General features: G+C 34.5%; 1 protein-coding gene across 7 annotated transcripts in view; it reads left to right on the forward strand.

Moving 5' to 3' along the window:
- The first annotated feature begins 3847 nt into the window (after positions 1 to 3847).
- Positions 3848 to 23004, forward strand: part of LOC127159837 (uncharacterized) — a 28029-nt gene continuing 8872 nt past the window's right edge. For 2 of the 7 annotated variants that reach the window (XR_007826574.1, XR_007826575.1), the window contains exons 1-7: positions 3848 to 3987; positions 4247 to 4300; positions 5217 to 5284; positions 5482 to 5559; positions 8130 to 8272; positions 8902 to 9094; positions 9395 to 9466. Coding sequence is in view for 2 of the 7 variants with exons in the window: in XM_051102570.1 (XP_050958527.1) it covers positions 4264 to 4300; positions 5217 to 5284; positions 5482 to 5559; positions 8130 to 8272; positions 8902 to 9094; positions 9395 to 9466; positions 14576 to 14647; positions 18928 to 19070; positions 19699 to 19846 (954 nt within the window). In the remaining 5 variants the exon portion in view is untranslated. Of the gene's footprint in view, positions 3988 to 4246; positions 4301 to 5216; positions 5285 to 5481; positions 5560 to 8129; positions 8273 to 8901; positions 9095 to 9394; positions 9467 to 14575; positions 14648 to 14851; positions 14992 to 18927; positions 19071 to 19698; positions 19903 to 21903; positions 21976 to 23004 lie in introns of those variants that run through there. The other 5 variants (XR_007826573.1, XR_007826576.1, XM_051102570.1 and 2 more) reach the window with 4 other exon arrangements.

Genomic DNA, 23004 nt, shown 5'->3' on the forward strand with positions numbered 1-23004 from the left:
TGCGATTTGTGCCCTTCCTCCACACTACAGCAGACACTCCAGAAGAGACTTCGCAGATACAGACAGAACAGCGCAAGAGTAACACATGTAAAAAAATAAATAAAAGTAGTGCTTGTACAGTGTATAAAATTATTATGATGTATATTTTCTCATTTGCATTTTATGTAAAATATTTTTATATATATCATTAAATTATTCCAGTTTAAGCAGCTTTTATCTGCTTACGTATTGTTACCATATTGGTAATTACACAAAATTATTAGGTTAATAAGTTATTCCGGAGATCAATTTGCTTTTCTGATGGTTTACGGCAGTCGTGCGCGTGCATGCAGCTCCGCCTGTTCTTTGTTTACATCCAGCGACAGCTGTCCTGCATCTCAGGAATTATGAAAGATTCACGCATGTAGATATTTACAGTCGCAATTTCAGACACATTAATATTATAAACAATCTTTGAAACCCGTTGTATTAGGGGAGAGTCGACTTTTTCTCTATAAAAGCTGATCGCTCATTAGTAAACAGTAAACTTTAAAATATCATGAATTTCTTTAAAAAGACGATTTTAATTGCTGGATTATTGTCCTGAACATCTTACACCCAATATAATGAAGAAACATAAGCTCACGTGACCGTGGATATGTTCTTAGGAATTTTGTAATCTTATATTAGCATTTAAAATAATTTTCTTTTTTTTATAGTTCGTATATAATTGACAAAATTCGAATAAAATGCGTACTGCTTGCAATATAAAACGATATTTCCGGAAGACTTTGCTAATTGTAATGAGTTGGAGCACGTTGTGTCCTTGTTTGTGGCGGCAGCGGATCGAGACACACAGGGGTGTGTTCTATTCAGAGTAGGTCAGCACTAGTACGCTCGGGCCCTAGGCTGTATTCTCCACTACAGCAGCCTTGGGAAGTGTATGGCTCAAAAGTGAGGGTCGTTAGGAACACGCTTTTGAAGACATAAATATCGGTTTGTGACAGTAGGTGTGATTGTCACGCTTTTTCTCTCCCATCGAAGTGCCCTTCGTAGGTATCACTGTGCCGTTTGGAATGGTGTCAGTCCGGCCCAGAACAATGTACAGGTGTTTTTTTTTTTTTTTTTTTTTTTAAATTTGCTGAACCAGTACTGGTCCTTGTAATCAGAGAATTTCCAAGGTCTTTGTCAAAATATATGCATTAAATTTAATAAATAAATGGAGGCACAAGTTCTACGTGAAATCCAAATACGTCATTTACGCAAGTAAACGCAAACGCGTTTCCCGGGAAATGCAGACACGTGATAATGACGACGTCATCGGGGACGCGTTTCCCGCAAGGAAGACCCATCCTCCCACTCCACTTCATGCATCCATTAATGGAGGACAGGTAAGATCAAGTCTTCTTCTGAAATACATAATAACTACGTATAATAACCTTGTTTAAGTTAGTAAGATGTATTTAGTGATTTTTTTTTAATTCTGTTTAGTGTTGTGTTCAGTTGTTTACTGTTTAACAGTAATTGAGAATTTACATATTTATCAAAGTAACCAAATAAGTTATTGAGCTATATGACCTAGGGTTGTGACGATGAGGAAATTTCCCCACCGGTTAATCGACATGTGACAACACCGGTAATACCGGTATCACCGTGGGGGTGGGGGTTTCCTCTTTTCCTCTTTTTTTCTGCGTTTAAATAGCTTATAAATGCGTGCGTATTATACTTTCAGTTTTGCGGGAATTGGCAATTCGGCGTCAATTGTTTGAATGGACGACAACGAAAGTACAAAAAAAAAAAAAAAAAAAAAAAAAAAAAAAAAAAAAAAAAAATTCACTGATATTAAACAGAACTTTTATTAACATAAAAAAAAACACAACGCCAGCAGTATGTGTAGCTCCTGTAAATTCGACTCCTCTCGTTCTCCTCACGTGATAAATGAAATATGACGCAATGTAGCCATGTTCAGTTTTTAATTATAGTGCATGCTCTCGTCTTATGTAAATTATTTAGAATTATATTTTCCATTTAATTCAAATAAATATTTATTAAAAAAACGAATACTTACTGGATCAAAAAAAAAAAAAAAAAATGTGGGGACGGTGTCACGGTGGAAAAGTGATGTCACCGGTGTTGCGTCTTAAAACCGGTAACACCGTCAACACCGTCTATCGTGGCAAGCCTAATATGAACTACACTCGATTTTAGTCTTTTTTAAAACTGTGTCAAGCTCCAAGGCTGACAAAATATTATAAAAATATACCTGTCTATTTTAAGTTTTGAACTAATATCTTGTCACAAACACACAAGAACCAACAACATTTATGTAATTTATGTATTTTTTGTAATCTACATGACTGTTAGATACATTACATGTACATGTACTATATATATGAACCCTATGAAACTAACAGTATTGTGATTAACAAAATTATTGTGGATTGTAAGATACATGCATAAAATTGATCCAGTACATGGATAACTGTGCGTGTATCTATTAATCTTTTTGAGACTAGTATCATCCCATAGATGCAAACCTGCAGATTGACTTACAAAAATATGTCATCCGTGCAACACTCTATTCTGTAATTCTACAATATTTCGCCATGATAATATTGTTTGTGTAAATATAAATATACCATATCATTTTAAGACTTTAAGTTTTAATGTAAAGTATAAACAGCACAGCATATTTCTGAATTACAGCCTGACTACTAAATATTTTACAGAGGTATTTAAAGTGATAGTTCACCCAAAAATGAAAATTCTCACCCTCATTAAGTTATAGCTTTCTGACCTTCCATAGACAGCAAGGCAACTGACATGTTCAAGGCCCAGAAATGTAGTAAGGACATTGTTTAAAGGAGAAGTCCACTTCCAGAACAACAATTTACAAATAATTTACTCACTCCCTTTTCATCCACGATGTTCATGTCTTTCTTTCTTCAGTCATAAAGAAATTTTTTTTTTGGAGGAAAACATTTCAGAATTTTTCCCCTTATAATGGACTGATATGGTGCCCTGATTTTGAACTTTCTTTTTTCTCTTTAAAATACAGTTTAAATGCGGCTTCAAACGATCCCAAATGTGGATGTAAACGATCCCAGCCGAGAAAGAAGGGTCTTATCTAGCGAAACGATCGGTTATTTTTATACAAATAATACAATTTATATACTTTTTAATGCCAAATGCTCGTCTTGGCTTGAGTAAATTGTTTGTAAATTGTTGTTCTGGAAGTGGACTTCTCCTTTGAATAGTATATGTGACTTTGGTGGTTCAATCGTAATTTTGTGAAGCTGTGAGAATACTTTTTGTGCAAAAAAAACAAAACAAAAATAACTACTTTATTAAACGATTTCTTCTTTTCTGGGACAGTCTGCCACCATTATCAAGAGTACGACAATACATGCGTGTGGTGCAGAACACGTATGCGCTGCGTCTCGTTTACGAGCAGAGGAAAACACGCATGCATCGTGGTACTCTTGGTTAAACCACTGATGTCACGTGGACTATTTTAACAATGTCTTTACTACCTTTCTGGGCCTTGAACGTGTCAGTTGCGTTGCTGTCTATGCAGGGTCAGAAAACTCTCAGATTTCATCAAAAATATGGATTAAATTGTGTCCCGAAGATGAACGAAGGTCTTAGAGGTTTGGAACAACATGAGGGTGAGTAATTAATGACAGAATTTGCATTTTTGGGTGAACTAATCCTTTATATAATTTTCATTCACTAATTTCCCTTTTACATCATATAACATATATTTGCACATTATTTGGTTGGTATAGCAGAGAACTTTTAGTAATCAAAGTAATAGTTCACCTTAAAGAAACTGCTGAATCTAATGAATTTCTTCTCTTTAGGACACAGAGTGTTCAACAATGAAGTGTTTTTCAGAGGTGATTTTGTTCTTGAATACAGAGGTGAACTGAGTTCAGAGGAGTGTCTTGATCGGACTAAAGAGCTCATGTTCTTGTTTGATTTTCGGTGGCGTGGCAAATATTGGTGGTAAGTGCAGAATTGTTGGATTGATGTAGTAGGGATGCCAAAATATCAGAGGTCCTGGTGACACACGGCTATACACAGTTTGTTTGTGTCCTTTACCTGATGCACTCAGTTCAGTTCTTGGATCGCTTTACTAATGATCTGATAAAAATGGTGACATACAAAATGTGCAGAGCGGTGGAGCACCAGAGTTAAGAACCACTTATCCACCTTTTTCCTACGCCCCATGACGTATATGTTGTCTTTTTTCATTTACTTACAGCAGAATACAAAGGAAACATGAAAATAATCAGGAGGAAAATAATGTGTTCTTTAGGTTAGTGTTGTTATATCACGTCACGTTAATATATCAAACTATGTATAATATATAAAAAAAAAAAAAAAAAAATGAATGAAAATTTACAGTTCATTCAGTCAGAATGATGGATAAAGATTATTTGTAGTGTAATCTTATGATCTGAAATTATTTGTTGCAATCTTTTTAAGTGGAATTTCCCCAATCCCCCAAAAAATGACGCTGTTAGTAACACCCTTTTTTTATAACGCCGTTATTCCCATCACTGGGTGTGTGGTTCAGACAAATGTTCTGCACTCGATTGCAGAGTAGAGCTACAAAACTAGTCATAATGAGTCATGATGAATTGATTCAAAATAAAAATTCATGTTTGCATACTATGTGTGTGTACTGTGTATATTTATTATGTATATGCAATACACACATATATATTTACATATGTATATATTCAAAAAATTATGTATTTGTATGTAAATGTATATAATTTATATTTATATATAAATATACATATTTTATTTATAAATGATGTTTTTTCTTAGTATATACGTGTGTGTATTTACATATGCATAAAAAAATACACACAGTACACACACATAGTATGCAAACATAAACTTTTATTTTGAATCAATTTATTGCAATTAACCATTTTGCAGCTCTTTTATGAAGCATTTAGAGTTGTTGGCTCTGTTGAAATATAATTGATGAACTCGTGCTTCGGTTCGACTAATTCATGTAATAACGCGCTATCAGTTGAGAAAAAACTCTGTGTTATGGACATCGCCATCTTTGATACCATCACTATGGTCACCTTAACACTGTGGTGTTCTTATTTTCAGCCAATGTAATCGAGTAAGTGAATGGTTTCTACCCTACATGTCTTACATATATAAAATTCAAAAGTTGTCTTATGCTTTGTGGTAATTTTATGTATTTATAGCATGGATGCATCTAAAGAAGACAGATCTTTGGGAAGGACTAGCCAGCAGTTTTGGTCAGCAGAAATGGGCAAGTACATTTAAAACCTCTTTATTCTGTATTCTTGACTTTCTGGACATAAGGAGACTGACCAACTGTGTGTGAGCAGAGTCTGGCTTTTGTCAGAAGGAAAGGAGTGAGCTACAGCAATGAGCCTGTACTAGTTTTTCTATCCTTTACAAATATTTCTGATGTTGGTATTTACTGATTTCTTTTTTGACATTCAGTCCCATCATGCTGCTGCTGTTTCCTCGCCTGACTTGGACATGAAGAACATCAATGCAAGAACATCAGGAAATAAAACGGTAACCATCTCATAAATACAGCAACTATCTACTGATATCTACTGAGGGTAGATAACAATTTAAGACAGACTCAATGGCAGCTTTTCTTTTGTCTGTTCTTAAAAATGTGTATTGGAAGTAGGGCTAAGCAATAAAAAAAAAAAGATTATAAAAATAATTTTTGCAATTATTTTGCAGTGAAATGGCAAATAATGCAGATCAAAAAAAAAATATTTTGCTAATATCTATTCTGAAGAATGATAGACTTATGTAGTGACGAAAGACAAAATATTAAATGTCATATTAAATGTCATAAGTAATCCACTATTTTGTAGAGGGGGGTCAAAATTGCAATTTTCACCTGAGATTCAGAGTCAAGTTACAGGGAAGTAAAAGATTTATTTTTGGCATTTTTGCCTTTATTATGATAGGACAGATCATACAGGACAGGAGCCGGGATTCATTGGTCAAGCAGCGGAATCCTCGTCATCGATTGGCTGCATTTGATGTCAATCAAATCAGCGCGCTTCTGATCTTCATTCTGATTTGGCTGTGAAAGCGACGTGCGATGGAGAGATGATTAATGGATTACTTGCACTGAGCCTCGTGACGTACTTCCGTTTTGAAATCGTATTCCGTTTTATTTCCGGTTATGTACATTTTCAGTGCGCTGTAATCATGTAGTTGACTTAAACGCCTATTAAAATGAGATTTCGCGGGATGATTTCCAATTCGCAAATTTTCGGAGACGGGAGAAAACATATTCTGATAATTATTGCGTATAGAATTTTCCAAACACAACGGAACGTGAAGTTTTAATGCAACATAAACCGATCTGAGAAAGCGTGGCTGGTAATCATACGGGATTGTTCAGCACAGGGTGTCAGTGCTATAGTGACCTAATCGCGACGCTGCAGTTTGTGAGATCTGATGAATAAGATCATAATGAACCTTTATTTATCTGTGTTAAATATGTTAGTCACTATTCTGTGTCATATTCTGTCATCATTTCACTGTATGTAGTCTAATGCCAAAATATGAGTATTCAATCGTCGCACTGTCAGCGTTACTGTTAAAAATTATTTTAAGGTTTAACATCGTTAAATAAGGCAGTTAGCGCACATTCATTCAGCCATTTTAAACAATGGAATAAGCAGTATGGGCTCGGAATAAGAGCGCCAAGGCACACAAACAAATTAGCCATGGTTCTACTACAAATAAAAGCAAAAAATGCAATTGAAGTTAAACCATATAACAACAAATTCATCAGGTATGAAATATGATCAGTAAAAGAAAAATGCTGTCCATGAGAATGCGGCAGATTAGTGGGGAAATGTATTTATTTATTATTCAGAATGCACATACCGAAGGGAAATATATTTATAGTAACCTTTCAGCAGGTTGAATATGATTCATTTTAACGCAGAGAATATGATTAATTGCTCATTTTTTTTTTTTAAAGAAATGCCAGCCCTAAAATTTACTATGAGAAATCTTTATGGTGCTGAGAAACGTGTTAAACTAGTTAAGCTTTAAACTTTCTGCTGATGACGGCCACTTGCTCATGTTGAAGGTTTGTTCAATTGTTTATTTACTATATCTTTATGGTGCTATGCGTGTTAAACTAGTTAACTTTAAAGCAGATAAAATCAGGCTAATGTCAGCGGGTGCTGCACAATTAGCAGATAAAATGGCGGCTGTGTACTAATTGAATTTGAAAGAAATGTCAAGATAATTTCTATTAATTAATTTTTTTTTTTTTTTTTTTCGAGTGGTTCATAGACGTAATGAAGTATTCGTGAACCATATTATTGTCATAAATGCTTGAGTGAATGAACTTACAGTTTTTTGTAATTCATAAGTAAAATTTAAACTCCTTTATTGTGTGATCATATATGTCTTGTTAAAGAGTTGAGAGGATGAATTTGCAGTTTAATACAGTGTTGTATATAAACACAGCTGCCTAAACTAACAGTATTGGTGATTACCAAAATAAATGTTTATGTTTCTGTGTTTCTAATGCTAAAATAGAATTATTGTAGTTTTCTATAATACAGAAATATTACACATATGTAACAGAAACATACCTAAAACAAAATGACTAGTTGTATGATCAACTGCTGTTTATGTCTAATACAGTGTATTTAGAGATACAGACTAAAGTCGGACAATAATGTACTGATCTAATATTACTACAATTTTTTTCAGTCAACATTGTAAGAAAAAAGAGAATAAAACCTGAGCAGGATGCAAAAGAAACCATATTGTCAGGCAAAGACAAAGCCTTCATTGAGGGACGGGAAATTAACACATTTAAAGGTAAGTTGTGCATCACAAATAGCACTTTAAAATTCACACATCTCATCCTGGAGTGAGACACATATTGTGCAAACAGGTTGAAGAGTCAAACATTAAAAAATTCAAAATAATTTCTCAAATTTAATGCATATTTTTGCAGATAGTAGGTGTGTGTCACAGTGGTGAAAACTGATTTTTTTTTTTTTTTTCCAGATACTGCACCTCATATTACTGTAAAATACAAGTTTATTAATTGTGTAACAAATAGGTGGACTTGTTTTTTGGTCTTTTAGGGAGAGGTGTGTTTGCACTGGAACACATTGAACCATCCACCTTTGTTGTTGAATACCGTGGGATTCTCTCTCAAAGTAAACATGTTGAAGACATTCAAAGCAAACTACTTGTTTGAATTCACATGGAATGGGACACGTTACTGGTAAACTAGCTGTTTTTTTTTTTTTTTTTTAACATTTGTTTCAAATTGTCTTTTACATTTTTGTATGTTGCATGTTATTCTAAAACAAAAATGAGTCTATTAAAATGTATTTAATATTTTCTTATTACTATTATTATTATTTTATTATTAATTATATATTAATTATTATAATATAATAATCAATGACAAGGTGTTTACAACGGGCATTAAGATGTGTTTTTTTTTCAATCCAATCAAAAGTGGATGATGCTAAATACAGGTGTAAACAGAATCTAAAATTGTTTGTCCACTGCAGACCACTTCCAGAGGTAGTCAAAAATGCATTTGATTTGCATTATAATTATGATTATTAATAATATAATAATTATTATAATATAATAATCAATGACAAGGTGGTCAGGGGGTCAACAGGGTCGTTCTTAAGGGGGTATTTTTGACCTTGAGTGCATCATCCAGCTTTTTGAATTTACTTAACAAAACAAATTGTTAGGGAGGAAGGTGAAGTGTCTCATCTATTTGACAGTAGGTTAGATATGCCAAGGTTACCTTAACATCCCAAAATATATAATATTCAGTTAGTACCTTGTTTCAGTCAGGAATGTTTTAAGCATGCACTATTTTTCTCACAGCCTAGATGCTTCAAAAGAGGATGGATCACTTGGACGACTGGTGAATGATGATCACAGAAATCCAAACTGCAAAGTGAAGACAATAATTCTTGAAGGAAGGCCACACCTATGCCTATTTAGTATAAGGGATTTCTTTCCAGATGAGGAGATTACCTACAACTACGGTGATTTCTCTTGGCCATGGCGGTCACGGGTGAGTATGTGCTCTCTTAAAGACTTTTTTTTTTTTTTTTTAATTATTGAAAGTCAACTTTGTTGTATTGTGTTATACATTTCATTTGTATGATTACTTTTTGATTATGCAAATTACTCTAAAGAATTAATTAAAAATTTGTGTGCATGTTTGTTCTGTGTCTGCTGTGTACACAACATAGCTGTGTAAGTGGCAGTAGATATTTACACTTGGGCTATTATTGTTTATACTTAGTAGTTGTGGTGGCCTCTGACAAACATTATTGCCTCGATGTTTTGCCTCTCTTTCTCACATTTACAGGAATTATGTGAAGACACATCTGTGGCAGTGAGCGAATGCAGTGTGAATTCTTCCACATCGGGGAAAGAGAAAGTAAGTGAACTTAATTTCCTTCTTGACTCTAGCTGGGTTTTCATCCAAAGCTGTGAATTTAACTTGTGCTGAAAATTGGAATATCGCATAAAAAGCAGATGAAACAAAATAAGTGCGCTCATTGCTTTCAGAAGTGTATACCTGCTGTTTGGGAACGCAGTTGTGTAAACAGTTCTGGGAGGCAATTATACAAAAATACTTTGACAACAGACTTTGCTTGGGCGTTTCAGAATGACCATAACAACTTTTCAGATGCTGTGCAGTGGGATTGGTGTGCTGGTTAGTCAGGTTTTGCCATCCCATAGAGCAGTCACATTAATTTTTTTATGTGCATGGAGTAATTTATTTGGGAATTGCGTTTCCTTCTTCCATTCTTCACATTAAGCGCATAAATCAAACAACACCTCAAGCGAGTGTGAAATCTTTTTTGTGAATTAAGGGATTTCTATTCAAAATTTGCCGTTTCTGATGCGATACTTCAAAATGCGCATTAAAAACGGTGATGGAAACATAGCTACTGACAGTGTTAGATGTAGGAGGGTTGAGTGTCATACTAGGCTGTTTAACCTGGACTGTTGTCTTAAAGACATTGTTAGGACGACTCACTCTTTGAGTAAATATACTCCTCTCTGTTTGTTCATTTTCATCACTTGTGTGTCGGGGGATGGGCGTGACGCTGACATGAAATGTAAGGACGGTTTTGCCTTGTGAGGACCATCATATTTTACACATTTGATGAAAAGGGGTTGGTCTGCTTATGTGTCTGCTTTTTAGACTCAGTTTACACCTGGCATTAAGATGCGTTTTGTCAATCCAATCAGAAGTGCATGATGCTTAATACAGGTGTAAACAGGGTCTAAAATGTTTTGCGTTTGTAGACCATTTCCAGAGGTAGTCAAAAATGCATTTGATCGAATTGCTTTCATAGTGTAGACGCTCATGTGTTTGAATGTGTTCAAACAGCCACAAAAGAGCAGCTACTCTTTGCCTACTGACCAAACACTTGATCCTTATGGGACGTGTTGTAAGAGAGCGCACCAGAACATGCTATTCATACTTCGCTGTCTCGTACCAAAGGAGGTCAAAATGGCAATTTTCATTTTAGATTCAGAGTCAAATTACAGAGGGGGTAAAAATGACTTCAGAAAGATGGCAGCATCATTATCTTATTTTTACACAGAGATTGGTAGTGCCAATGGTGACCATTCAAAAATGAGGAAACAGCACTTTTCAAGTTTTTCTCCAAAGTGTGCATGCTTGTGACTTAAGAATTATTCAAGATATCTTAATGCCCTTTTAGATATTGGGTCTTAACAAGTTTTCCTTTTGGCATCCTAATTTTTAACGCCCTGTGAGATTCGATTCCAGAGATATTGGAATTTCATTATGGCTCCAGAAGTAAATCGTTAAAATGTACACATTCTCAGTGGTCAAAAAACCAAATATGGGGCAGTTTGAAAAAATATGATACTTATTTTCTTTTAAAGAGGAATGTCTGAAGAACAAATAATGTTAAAACTAGAGATGTATCTTTGTTCTTTCTGTCAAGACAACTCTATTGAACATACCCGTCTGAGTGTCATAATTATTCTTTTTCCAAAGTTTGCGTGCCTATAACTCAAGAAGTATTAAAGATATCGCAGTATGTCAGCACTGATAGCCTTGTTGTTAGTGCGCCAACATATACAGCACAACTGCGCTATGCCGATCCCACTCCCCTCTCTCTACCCAATACTTTCCTGTCACCTCTCCACTGTCCTCACAATAATAAAGTAACAAAAAAAAGATATTGCAATGTGATTTTAGATTCTCGTTTTCTTTTGGAATCTTAATTTTTAAGGCCCTACATCATTCAATCCCAGAGATATGGGGATCTCAATGGGGCTCCATATTCAGATTGTTGAATGTTACACATTTTCAGTGGCTGAAAACCAAATGTTGGTCACTTTGTATACAGCTGATACTTATTTTAAAGAACAATGTCTGAAGAAGAAATAATGTTAAAATTAGAATTGTATCTTGTTTCCCTCTATCAAAATAATTGCATTGAACATACCAGTTTGAGTGCTGAAAGTGCACTGAAATGGTCAACTTGAGGCACATTACCTTGCTTTCTGTAGTCTGTTCATAAGATTCTATATTTGAATCTGTTTTAGGTGTATTTGGAGGAAGGGATTGTGTTCATTTTAACAGCTTCTGAAACTAATAAGAGTTTTAACATGCAGTATTGAAACATGTTTGAAACATATCCCACGCTCCATAGGGAAGTGTGGTTGCTTTCACCAGACATTGCATTCACATCAGTAAACCAAGATTTGCCTCACCTGGATTAAATATTAGATCTGGATTAATTATTGTCATAAAATATGAAACGTATTCAATAAATCAAGTAGTATCTACTGCTAAAGGGCATATTTGGCAGAATCACTGACAGTACCTCAAACATTTAACGTCTCGCACTTGAAATAATTAAAACTGGGTAATTCTAAACCCTGGGAAAATGGAATCCTGGGTAATCTTATTTTACATTTCACACTGTTTATACTTTACCTAGAGTTAACAGTGAATCCTGGTTATTCATAATCTGACTTGTCACACTGTACAATCCTAATCCCTGTGTTGCTGTTATTATTCGCATATTTGCATTGTAAACAGTAATGACTACATAAACACAAAACTACATTTGGTTTTTGACCATTGAAAATGGCAACGATACTAAATTTGGAGCTGCACTGAGATCTCGATATCTCTGGGATTAAACTGTACAGGGCCTTAAAAATTAAGATTCCAAAAGAAAAGTTTCTTAAAGGGGTGATCAGATGCTAAGTTCACTTTTTCATGCATATATGTGTCTATGTTCGCGTGAATCATTCGTGATCCAGCTTTACTTACAGCAGATGTAAGTATAAGGGTTTTTTTATGAATCTGTGTGATCTTCTTTACTAATAATGTGTTAGTTAGCAAGTTTAGCGGCTAAATGCGGCTAAAGTAAACAGGCTCGTCACTCCACAAAGAGAAGAGAGGGGCGGGGCAGGCAGAGCTCATTTGCATTTAAAGCAGCCTCGACCAGAATGGGATGATTTTTGCAGAGCTGATTTTGGCAAGGTAAAAAGGGTGTTGTTTTACACAACCACTGAGAATTTTGACCAAAGTATATTACAGACTTTTCATTAAGACCCTAAATAATCATATCAACTTGTGGAAAATGGCCATCCAATGACCCCTTTAAAACACTTTGTTAGATACTCTGTGGCAAATAAAAAAGTTAGGAGTTGAGAGCTACTGTACTTTTAGTCTTAAGATGTTTTGTAATATCATAATATGTTTTTGTGACACCACTGCCCCTGGTGTTTTTAGACTATGCATGTTATGAATTTTTGAAGCACTGTGAAATATAACTGATTGAAATTGAATCCATGATTGTGCCAATATTATCTAATTTATTTTCTACATTAAATGTTATATTCGATTTGAACTATACCTCATTCTTAATATACAATACAATTATTAGTATACAAATTATCATTACCGAAATAATCAACCTCATTTCCGTAACCTATGTATCATTACCGCAACATGTGTTCATTTAATGTTTATTTAATAAATTGAAAAATAGTAGTTTGCTTTTACATGTATGTGCAGAATCTATACATTGTTCTTTCATGTTTGCCACATCAGTTTTAAAATATTTAAGTTTTCTATAAAATAATAAATATATTAGTTTGCAAATTGCAGAAGGTGTTGCGGTAATGAGAAAAATCATTGAAAATAAAATAAAAATGTTAATTCAAAAATAAATTTTATTTCAGAGTTTTAAGCAACTGTGCATGACTGTTAATAATCCATTTTTTAAAATGTGAAAATGTATTGGCTTTCCTAATAGAATTGACATTTTTAGCCTGTTGCGGTAATGAGATTTTTAAGAACTTGTTTTGGAAAATATTTTAAAATTTATGTGCACTAACACTTAAGACCTTTCTCTTAATGTTTCAAAAGAAAATTTGTTTATATAAACATTTTTTAAAAATTCGTGTTTGAAGTCTTTGAAACTGCGTTTTCGTGAGAATCACCCGTCTATGTTTGCGCGAATCATTCATGATCCAGCTTCACTTACAGCACAAGTGAGTATAAGGGTTTTTTTATGACTCTTTGCGATCGCCTTTCCTTATAACGTGGTAGTTAGCAAGTTTAGCGGCTAAACACGGCTACATGCGGCTAATGTAAACAATATCGTCCTTCCACAGAGAGAAGAGAGGGGCGGGGTGAGCAGAGCTCATTTGCATTTAAAGGAACAACCCCTTAGAATGAGATGATTTTTGCTGAGCTCATTTTGGCAAGGTAAAAATGGTGTTGTTTTACAAAACCATTGAGAATTTTTAATCAAAGTATATTAGAGACTTTTTATTAAGACCCTAAATAATCATATCAACTTGTGGAAAATGGGCATCTGATGACCCCTTTAAGAACCAGAATCTAAAGTCATATTAAGATAACTTTAATACTACTTGAGTTACAGGCACACAAATTTTGGAAAAAGAATATTTATGAGAATCAAACAGGTATGTTCAATGCAAATGTTTTGATAGAGGGAAACAAGATAGATAAAATTCTAATTTTAACATTATTTCTTCTTCAGACACTGTTCTTTAAATAAAACATGTATCAGCTGTACACAAAGTGACTAACATTTGGTTTTCAACCACTGATCATTTGTAATATTCAAGAATCTGGACATGGAGCCTCATTGACATTCCCAAATCTCTGGGACTGAATGATGCAGGGCCTTAAAAATTAAGATTCTAAAAGAAAAGTTTATGAAGAACTATAATCTAAAATCATATTGTGATATCTTTAATACTTCTTGAGTTATAGGCACACAAACTGTGGAAAAACAATATTTATGGCACTCAGACTTCAATGTTCAATGCAGTTGTTTTGACAAAAAGAAACAAGATACATCTCTAGTTTTAACATTATTTGTTATTAAGACATTCGTCTTTAAAAGAAAAGTATCATCATATTTTTTTCAAACTGACCCACATTTGGTTTTTGATCACACAAAATGTGTACAATCACAACTATTCTTGCCTCTCTTTCTCACATTTACAGGAATTATGTAAGAAGACATCGTTGGCAGTGACCGAATGCAGTGTAAATACTTCCACATCGGGGAAAGAGAAAGTAAGTGAACTTAACTTCCTTCTTGACACTGACAGTTTTAGATGTAGGAGGGTTGAGTGTCATACTAGACTGTTTAACCTGGACTGTTGTCTTAAAGACATTGTTAGGACGACTCATTCTTTGAGTAAATATACTCCTCTCTGTTTGTTCATTTTCATCACTTGTGTGTCGGGGGATGGGCGTGACGCTGACATGAAATGTAAGGACGGTTTTGCCTTGTGAGGACCATCATATTTTACACATTTGATGAAAAGGAGTTGGTCTGCTTATGTGTCTGCTTTTTAGGCTCAGTTTACACCTGGCATTAAGATGCGTTTTGTCATAGCTGAATCACTGTCATTTAGGAATAAGATCACATGGGTGTTTCAATCGAGATGGTGATCTTTAATTGTGCAGCTCTAATGTAAACGCTGCAAAATGTTTTGCGAGGATTGTCACGTTCTCACATCGGACACATCGGATCTCAACACATCCCTAATATATATATATATATATATAAAATATTATACTACACTGTAATTTTATATACAGCAAAAAACTAAAATATACAGTCATTTATAGGTGAAGCTGCTGCCAATTAATCACTGCAAATTGAATTAATTTTTTATTTACACTTGTATTTTGTTGTTCAATGGTCTATAAGTGTATAAACAAATATACATTTGTTTTGGGCACATTCAGTATAATCATTGTATTTGATCATTTACATTTTGATTCTTAAAGGATTGTCACCCACAAATAAACTTTTTTTGATCCCTTTAAAACTTTGTTTGCCAGTATTTTCACAGTTATTGTGTTGAGTAATATAATAACACTCACCATAGTTTCTAGTTTACAGTGTGGATCCTCCAGTAGAGCAGAGATCAGATTCACTCCTGAGTCTCCTGGTTTATTACCGCTCAGATCCAGTTCTCTCAGGTGTGAGGGGTTTGATCTCAGAGCTGAAATCAGAGCAGCACAGCCTTCCTCTCCAATACTGCAGCCCCACAGCCTGCAGAGAGTGAAGAACATGAATGATCTCAGAGATTGTGTTTAAATTTTAGGGTGAGAGTGTGTTTGTGTGTTTGTTTATATGAGCAAAATGTTTTCTATACACCAGGATCAGTGGTACAGACATTTCAACTTTCCAACACAAGCACAAACTAAGAAACTGATTTAAATGCACTCTACCCACATGATTCCCAATACTGAACTAGTTTATCATTCTCATTCTTCAAACCCTTTGTAGTGCTATATAGACAATAATGTGATGAAATCTAGGAAAACACAACACATGGTGAAATTTTCCCTTTTTTAGGTTTTGATACCATATGAAAGCTGGGTTCAAGCCCTTTTTTATTTTGTCCATAGCTTGAATGTAACAAAAGTTATGACTATCTTAAGTTGTCTGATAGTTATGATTTTCAGGAATATAATTTTGAGAAAAACAATTTTAGACGGCTTTCACTTTCACTTCATGGGTTTAACAAGAGCTGTCTGTCAGCAGTGCTATACTGCATCATTACACAAACAGACCAACGTTATTCGTTAAATGAGCAGCTTTGCCCTTGAGACTGTGTTGTACTCTTGTGCTCCACCATCTCACGATATTAAAACATAAATAAATAAGTAAAACTTTGCATGCCGTAGTTTACACAGGACTGGTGGAGAATGTGCATTGATACGCTTTTATTAAATATGTTACGTGGTTTATTTTGACAGGTTAACTGAATGCTGTCCCCTCTTACAAAAACACTCTTCAAACAGATTAAAATATTCAAGTCTTGGTGCCACTGAGTACTTGTAAATCTGTTACTCATTAATTGGAGAAATATTTGTCAATTTGATCATTTATATTTTGTGACTTGTGTGTGGTAGTTTACAATGGGGCTAAAGATGGACCTATGTAAAAGACACATTTAAATTATTACAGACTTTGTAGCAAATGAGAATCATTAAAATTACAGGCTTCTGTTTTGAAACAAACGTCTTGTTAATATTTTTATTCAATGTAATTAAATCAAAATTTTAATTGAAAATATAACAGTATTTGGGGTAAAAAAAAAAAAAAAAAAAAAGAGACAATCACCATAATTATTTTAATTAAAAATTATTTATAGAGATTTCACCATAATTGTTTTAATTAAAAATTATATTTAAAAATATGATACCACTCACAAGATTAATTAATTAATTAATTCATTCATTCATTCATTCATTCATTCATTCATTGTCAGTGCGAACTCGTTTTCTCCCAATCATTAACAAATTTACCAACAATAAGAATAGCAGATGTTGTTGGTTTTGTTGATAGTTTTCAGGGAGATGTGAGGCATCAAAATTGGACAGGGGTTATAAATATGTTTTGGAGCAATTTATATTTGATTATCAAGGTATGTGTGTTATGTTAGACAGCTGCCATGATATCACTGAATTATCAATGTTGTTTTTATGGATGAATTAAAGGTGGCTTATTAATAATAATAAAAATAATAATAATAAAAATGTCCCGTTAATAACTGTGTTTATTTGTGTGTTTGGACACAGTCTCAAACATTATTGTAGGGAAAGTGGTAATTAGGGCCAGGTGTTACAGGTCATTAAGAAAGCATGAGAAACCACATCAGCTTAAGGTAAATTCATTCAGGATTTAGGTAATGATTGTTTATTATGCATTACTTGTCTCAGTGTAAATCCTGTCAAATCAATGTATCAAACATACTGATTAATTCTAGCAGTAGGAGCATCTGCAGTTAGGATATATGCAGTTATATATGTGTGTGTGTGTGTGTGTGTGTGTGTGTGTGTGTACTTGTTTTTGCTACATTGTGGGGACCAAATGTCTCTGCGACTCTATGAGGACACACCGTAACTATGAGGACAGTGCTGGTGTCCTCATAAGTCGAGCAGTGTAGAAAGGTTTATGAGGGTGCGCCTAACCACCTCCCGCGTTTTCTCAGAAAGTCCTAATAAGTCGCTGTAGCCGTTTTTCCGTGTGTATCAGTGTGTGCTCAGAGTGTATAATCTCACACTATCGGAAATTCGCTGCTACTGCAGCCTCATACACATTTCAGCCTGTCAGTGCGCGCGTTTCATTGGTCCAGCAGCGGAATCCTCGTCAGTGATTGGCTGCATTTGATGTCCATCAAAGTCTTCTGATCTTCTATTGGCTGTGAAAGCGACGTGCGATGGAGAGATGATTAATTAAGCCAAATTAGCTGAATTCCAACTTGATGACGACTGAAGACGACCACTTGCTCATGTTGAAGGTTTGTTCAATTGTTTATTTACTATATCTTTATGGTGCTATGCGTGTTAAACTAGTTAACTTTAAACTTTCTGCGCATGACGGCTAGTCAGGCTAATGTCAGATCGGGTGCTGCACAATTAGCAGATAAAATGGCGGCTGTGTACTAATTGAATTTGAAAGAAATGTCAAGATAATTTCTATTAATTAATTAGTTTTTGTTTTTTCGAGTGGTTCATAGACGTAATGAAGTATTCGTGAACCATATTATTGTCATAAATGCTTGAGTGAATGAACTTACAGTGTTTTGTAATTCATAAGTAAAATTTAAACTCCTTTATTGTGTGATCATATATGTCTTGTTAAAGAGTTGAGAGGATGAATTTGCAGTTTAATACAGTGTTGTATATAAACACAGCTGCCCTAAACTAACAGTATTGGTGATTACCAAAATAAATGTTTATGTTTCTGTGTTTCTAATGCTAAAATAGAATTATTGTAGTTTTCTATAATACAGAAATATTACACATATGTAACAGAAACATACCTAAAGCAAAATGACTAGTTGTATGATCAACTGCTATTTATGTCTAATACAGTGTATTTAGAGATACAGACTAAAGTCGGACAATAATGTACTGATCTAATATAACTACAATTTTTTTCAGTCAACATGGTAAGAAAAAAGAGAATAAAACCTGAGCAGGATGCAAAAGAAACCATATTGTCAGGCAAAGACAAAGCCTTCATTGAGGGACGGGAAATTAACACATTTAAAGGTAAGTTGTGCATCACAAATAGCACTTTAAAATTCACACATCTCATCCTGGAGTGAGACACATATTGTGCAAACAGGTTGAAGAGTCAAACATTAAAAAAATTCAAAATAATTTCTCAAATTTAATGCATATTTTTGCAGATAGTAGGTGTGTGTCACAGTGGTGAAAACTGATTTTTTTTTTTTTTTTTTCCAGATACTGCACCTCATATTACTGTAAAATACAAGTTTATTAATTGTGTAACAAATAGGTGGACTTGTTTTTTGGTCTTTTAGGGAGAGGTGTGTTTGCACTGGAACACATTGAACCATCCACCTTTGTTGTTGAATACCGTGGGATTCTCTCTCAAAGTAAACATGTTGAAGACATTCAAAGCAAACTACTTGTTCAAATTCACATGGAATGGGACACGTTACTGGTAAACTAGCTGTTTTTTTTTTTTTTTAACATTTGTTTCAAATTGTCTTTTACATTTTTGTATGTTGCATGTTATTCTAAAACAAAAATGAGTCTATTAAAATGTATTTAATATTTTCTTATTACTATTATTATTATTTTATTATTAATTATATATTAATTATTATAATATAATAATCAATGACAAGGTGTTTACAACGGGCATTAAGATGTGTTTTTTTTTTTTTTCAATCCAATCAAAAGTGGATGATGCTAAATACAGGTGTAAACAGAATCTAAAATTGTTTGTCCACTGCAGACCACTTCCAGAGGTAGTCAAAAATGCATTTGATTTGCATTATAATTATGATTATTAATAATATAATAATTATTATAATATAATAATCAATGACAAGGTGGTCAGGGGGTCAACAGGGTCGTTCTTAAGGGGGTATTTTTGACCTTGAGTGCATCATCCAGCTTTTTGAATTTACTTAAAACAAATTGTTAGGGAGGAAGGTGAAGTGTCTCATCTATTTGACAGTAGGTTAGATATGCCAAGGTTACCTTAACATCCCAAAATATATAATATTCAGTTAGTACCTTGTTTCAGTCAGGAATGTTTTAAGCATGCACTATTTTTCTCACAGCCTAGATGCTTCAAAAGTAGGGTTGGGTACCGAAACCCCATGTGACCGGTATGTACCGGACCGAATCAGAACGCGAATTTCGTTGCCACTTAAATGCCTGAACTGTCGATTGAAATATTTGTCTTCTGGTGCTATGACACGGATGTAGAAGCATTGATTCATCAACATGCATGATCGCTAGTTAAATTTAAATACTGCATTCATGGGGTGAAAGCTTTGATGATAGAAATCCAAGACATCTTTGTAGTTACTATCCATTTTCACATTTCGAATTAAAAGCACAAATCGTCTGGAAATGCATCCGAGAAGCGCGTGAATGCTGCAACTATCGTTACACTTGCTCTGACTGCAGCAGGTGGTTTGCCGTTAGCTTAGCGAGCTACATTAAACGCGTCGAACTTAAAATGCCAAAAACTAAACATTCTAAAGTGTGGCTATATTTCACGAGAAATGATTCAGACACTGCGACGTGCAGCAAATGTTTTACAGCAGTTGCGTGTGAAGGGGAAAACGCGTCAAACCTCATGAAACATTTGATGGTATGTGGAATAAAGTTGAAAGCAAAGGGATGCACCGTGTTTGACAGTTTGCAGACATCAGCTGGAGAGGTGTCGTATTTTGCCAGAATATGTGATGCGATCTAGGAAAACCCAACACATGGTGAAATTTTACCTTTTTTTAGGTTTTAACACCATATGAAAGCTGAGTTCAGGCCCCTTTCCAAAACTTTTATTTTTTACATAACCTACGTTATGGCTATCTTAGGTTGGCTGATTGCGATGATTTTCAGGAATGGGATTTTGAGGAAAAACGGCTTTAAAGTGAGACGGCTTTCACTTTCACTTTACGGGTTTAACGAGAGCTGTCTGTCAAGTTAGGAGCGCTACTGCATCATTAGACAAACAGACTAACGTTTGTTTTCCGTTGATCACCCATTTTATGTTTAGTAAATAATGCAGCCTACTTTGTAGTAAAAGCGAGCGCAGCGCAACTGTTCGCGCACTGTGATAAAACAGACGGTCATCGGACGACTCCTCTTTAGTAACTTCATCATCCGATCCTTCATCTCTGGATGTGAAATAGCCCGCAACATCATTTAGGGCACTGACATCACCAAAACTGAGCAGACTGAGACGAGTAAGATCGGTTACGTGAGCAGCTGCAGTACTTTAGACGGCGTTGTTGTGCTCCGCCATCTCACGATATTAAAGTAAGTAAGTAAGTCAATAAATAAATAAATAAATTTGCTTGCCGTACTTTACACAGGACTGGTGGAGAATGTGAACTGATACGCCTTTACTAAATATGTTATGTGGTTTATTTTGATAGGTTAACTGTTTGGGAAAGCACCTCCGCACAATAATTCTTAACATAGGAGAAAGACAGTCATTTCTGCTTGCTGCAATAAATGTCTATTTTTCTGCACTAAACAAGTGAATTTCGAAGAGATATTTTCAGAGATGATAGACAAGATGTTATAGAATAATAATTTAATGAAAAACGAATTTCCTGAAAACGTCCCACCGCTACATCCGACGGGTTTTCCCAGATCTCATCACATATAGTCATATTTCTGCAAAAGAATTTCTGAAATTTTAAGCTGTTAAATTATTGTAGTTGGGTTAGGTGGCTTAGGTTTTATTGTTGTTGCGTTTTGCATTGACTTAATGTATAGTACTACTTTTTTTTTTTTTTTTTTTTTTTACTTTTAATACATTGTTCAATTTAAAGAACTTTTTGTCCACTGGTGAATGATGATCACAGAAATCCAAACTGCAAAGTGAAGACAATAATTCTTGAAGGAAGGCCACACCTATGCCTATTTAGTATAAGGGATTTCTTTCCAGATGAGGAGATTACCTACAACTACGGTGATTTCTCTTGGCCATGGCGGTCACGGGTGAGTATGTGCTCTCTTAAAGACTTCAGTGGTTTTTTTTTTTTTTAATTATTGAAAGTCAACTTTGTTGTATTGTGTTATACATTTCATTTGTATGATTACTTTTTGATTATGCAAATTACTCTAAAGAATTAATTAAAAATTTGTGTGCATGTTTGTTCTGTGTCTGCTGTGTACACAACATAGCTGTGTAAGTGGCAGTAGATATTTACACTTGGGCTATTATTGTTTATACTTAGTAGTTGTGGTGGCCTCTGACAAACATTATTGCCTCGATGTTTTGCCTCTCTTTCTCACATTTACAGGAATTATGTGAAGACACATCTGTGGCAGTGAGCGAATGCAGTGTGAATTCTTCCACATCGGGGAAAGAGAAAGTAAGTGAACTTAATTTCCTTCTTGACTCTAGCTGGGTTTTCATCCAAAGCTGTGAATTTAACTTGTGCTGAAAATTGGAATATCGCATAAAAAGCAGATGAAACAAAATAAGTGCGCTCATTGCTTTCAGAAGTGTTTACCTGCTGTTTGGGAACGCAGTTGTGTAAACAGTTCTGGGAGGCAATTATACAAAAATACTTTGACAACTTTTCAGATGCTGTGCAGCGGGATTGGTGTGCTGGTTAGTCAGGTTTTGCCATCCCATAGAGCAGTATATATATATATATATATATATATATATATATAGTATCTTATTTACCCCTAAAAGTTGTGGATTATTTACTTAAAGTGCTACTATGAACCTTTTAAGGCTAAATAAAATACAAAGATGTTTGTGAGAGTGCGCCTGTAGCCCGGACCCGGTACAACACCTGCGTCATCAAAAATTTGCATATTACACACAAGTGTAAATTTTGAGGCCGCTGATTGGCTAGATCGGTAACGTGGGCGGGAAATCGCGAAAACAAGATGGCGTCGGTGGGCGGAGCTTCAGTCAGCGGCAGCGCGCAGTGTCTTATGACAAGTAAGTTAATGCAATTTGCAATATTATTTCAACAATAACTATAATTTAGCAATTATAAATTAAATGTATGAATGTATAGCACATATATAAGTAAACGTATGTCATTCATACAATATAATAAACTAACTATAGATTAAATTACTTGAAACGTATTATTAGTCAGACTGATAAATAACTAGGAAATAAGATTTTATACTAATTGTTTGTGTAAACCGAGCCACACACTTCACTACTAGACTTTATAATAATTATATATTAAATACATTTTAATATTAGTATTTATTTTTAGATTATTTTTACAATTCGGTTTATATTATAATCGTCGTGGTCTAATCAGAGGTCAATTTCCTGTTTGGACCGGATGCAGCTGAAGTGAAGACATCTGTGCTGTGGACCTGCTAGTTTGAAGCGACTGTTATGTGAAAGGTGAGTTATACTGTTGTTA

This window comes from Labeo rohita, unplaced genomic scaffold (genome assembly GCF_022985175.1).
Source record: "Labeo rohita strain BAU-BD-2019 unplaced genomic scaffold, IGBB_LRoh.1.0 scaffold_255, whole genome shotgun sequence".
NCBI lineage: Eukaryota > Metazoa > Chordata > Actinopteri > Cypriniformes > Cyprinidae > Labeo > Labeo rohita.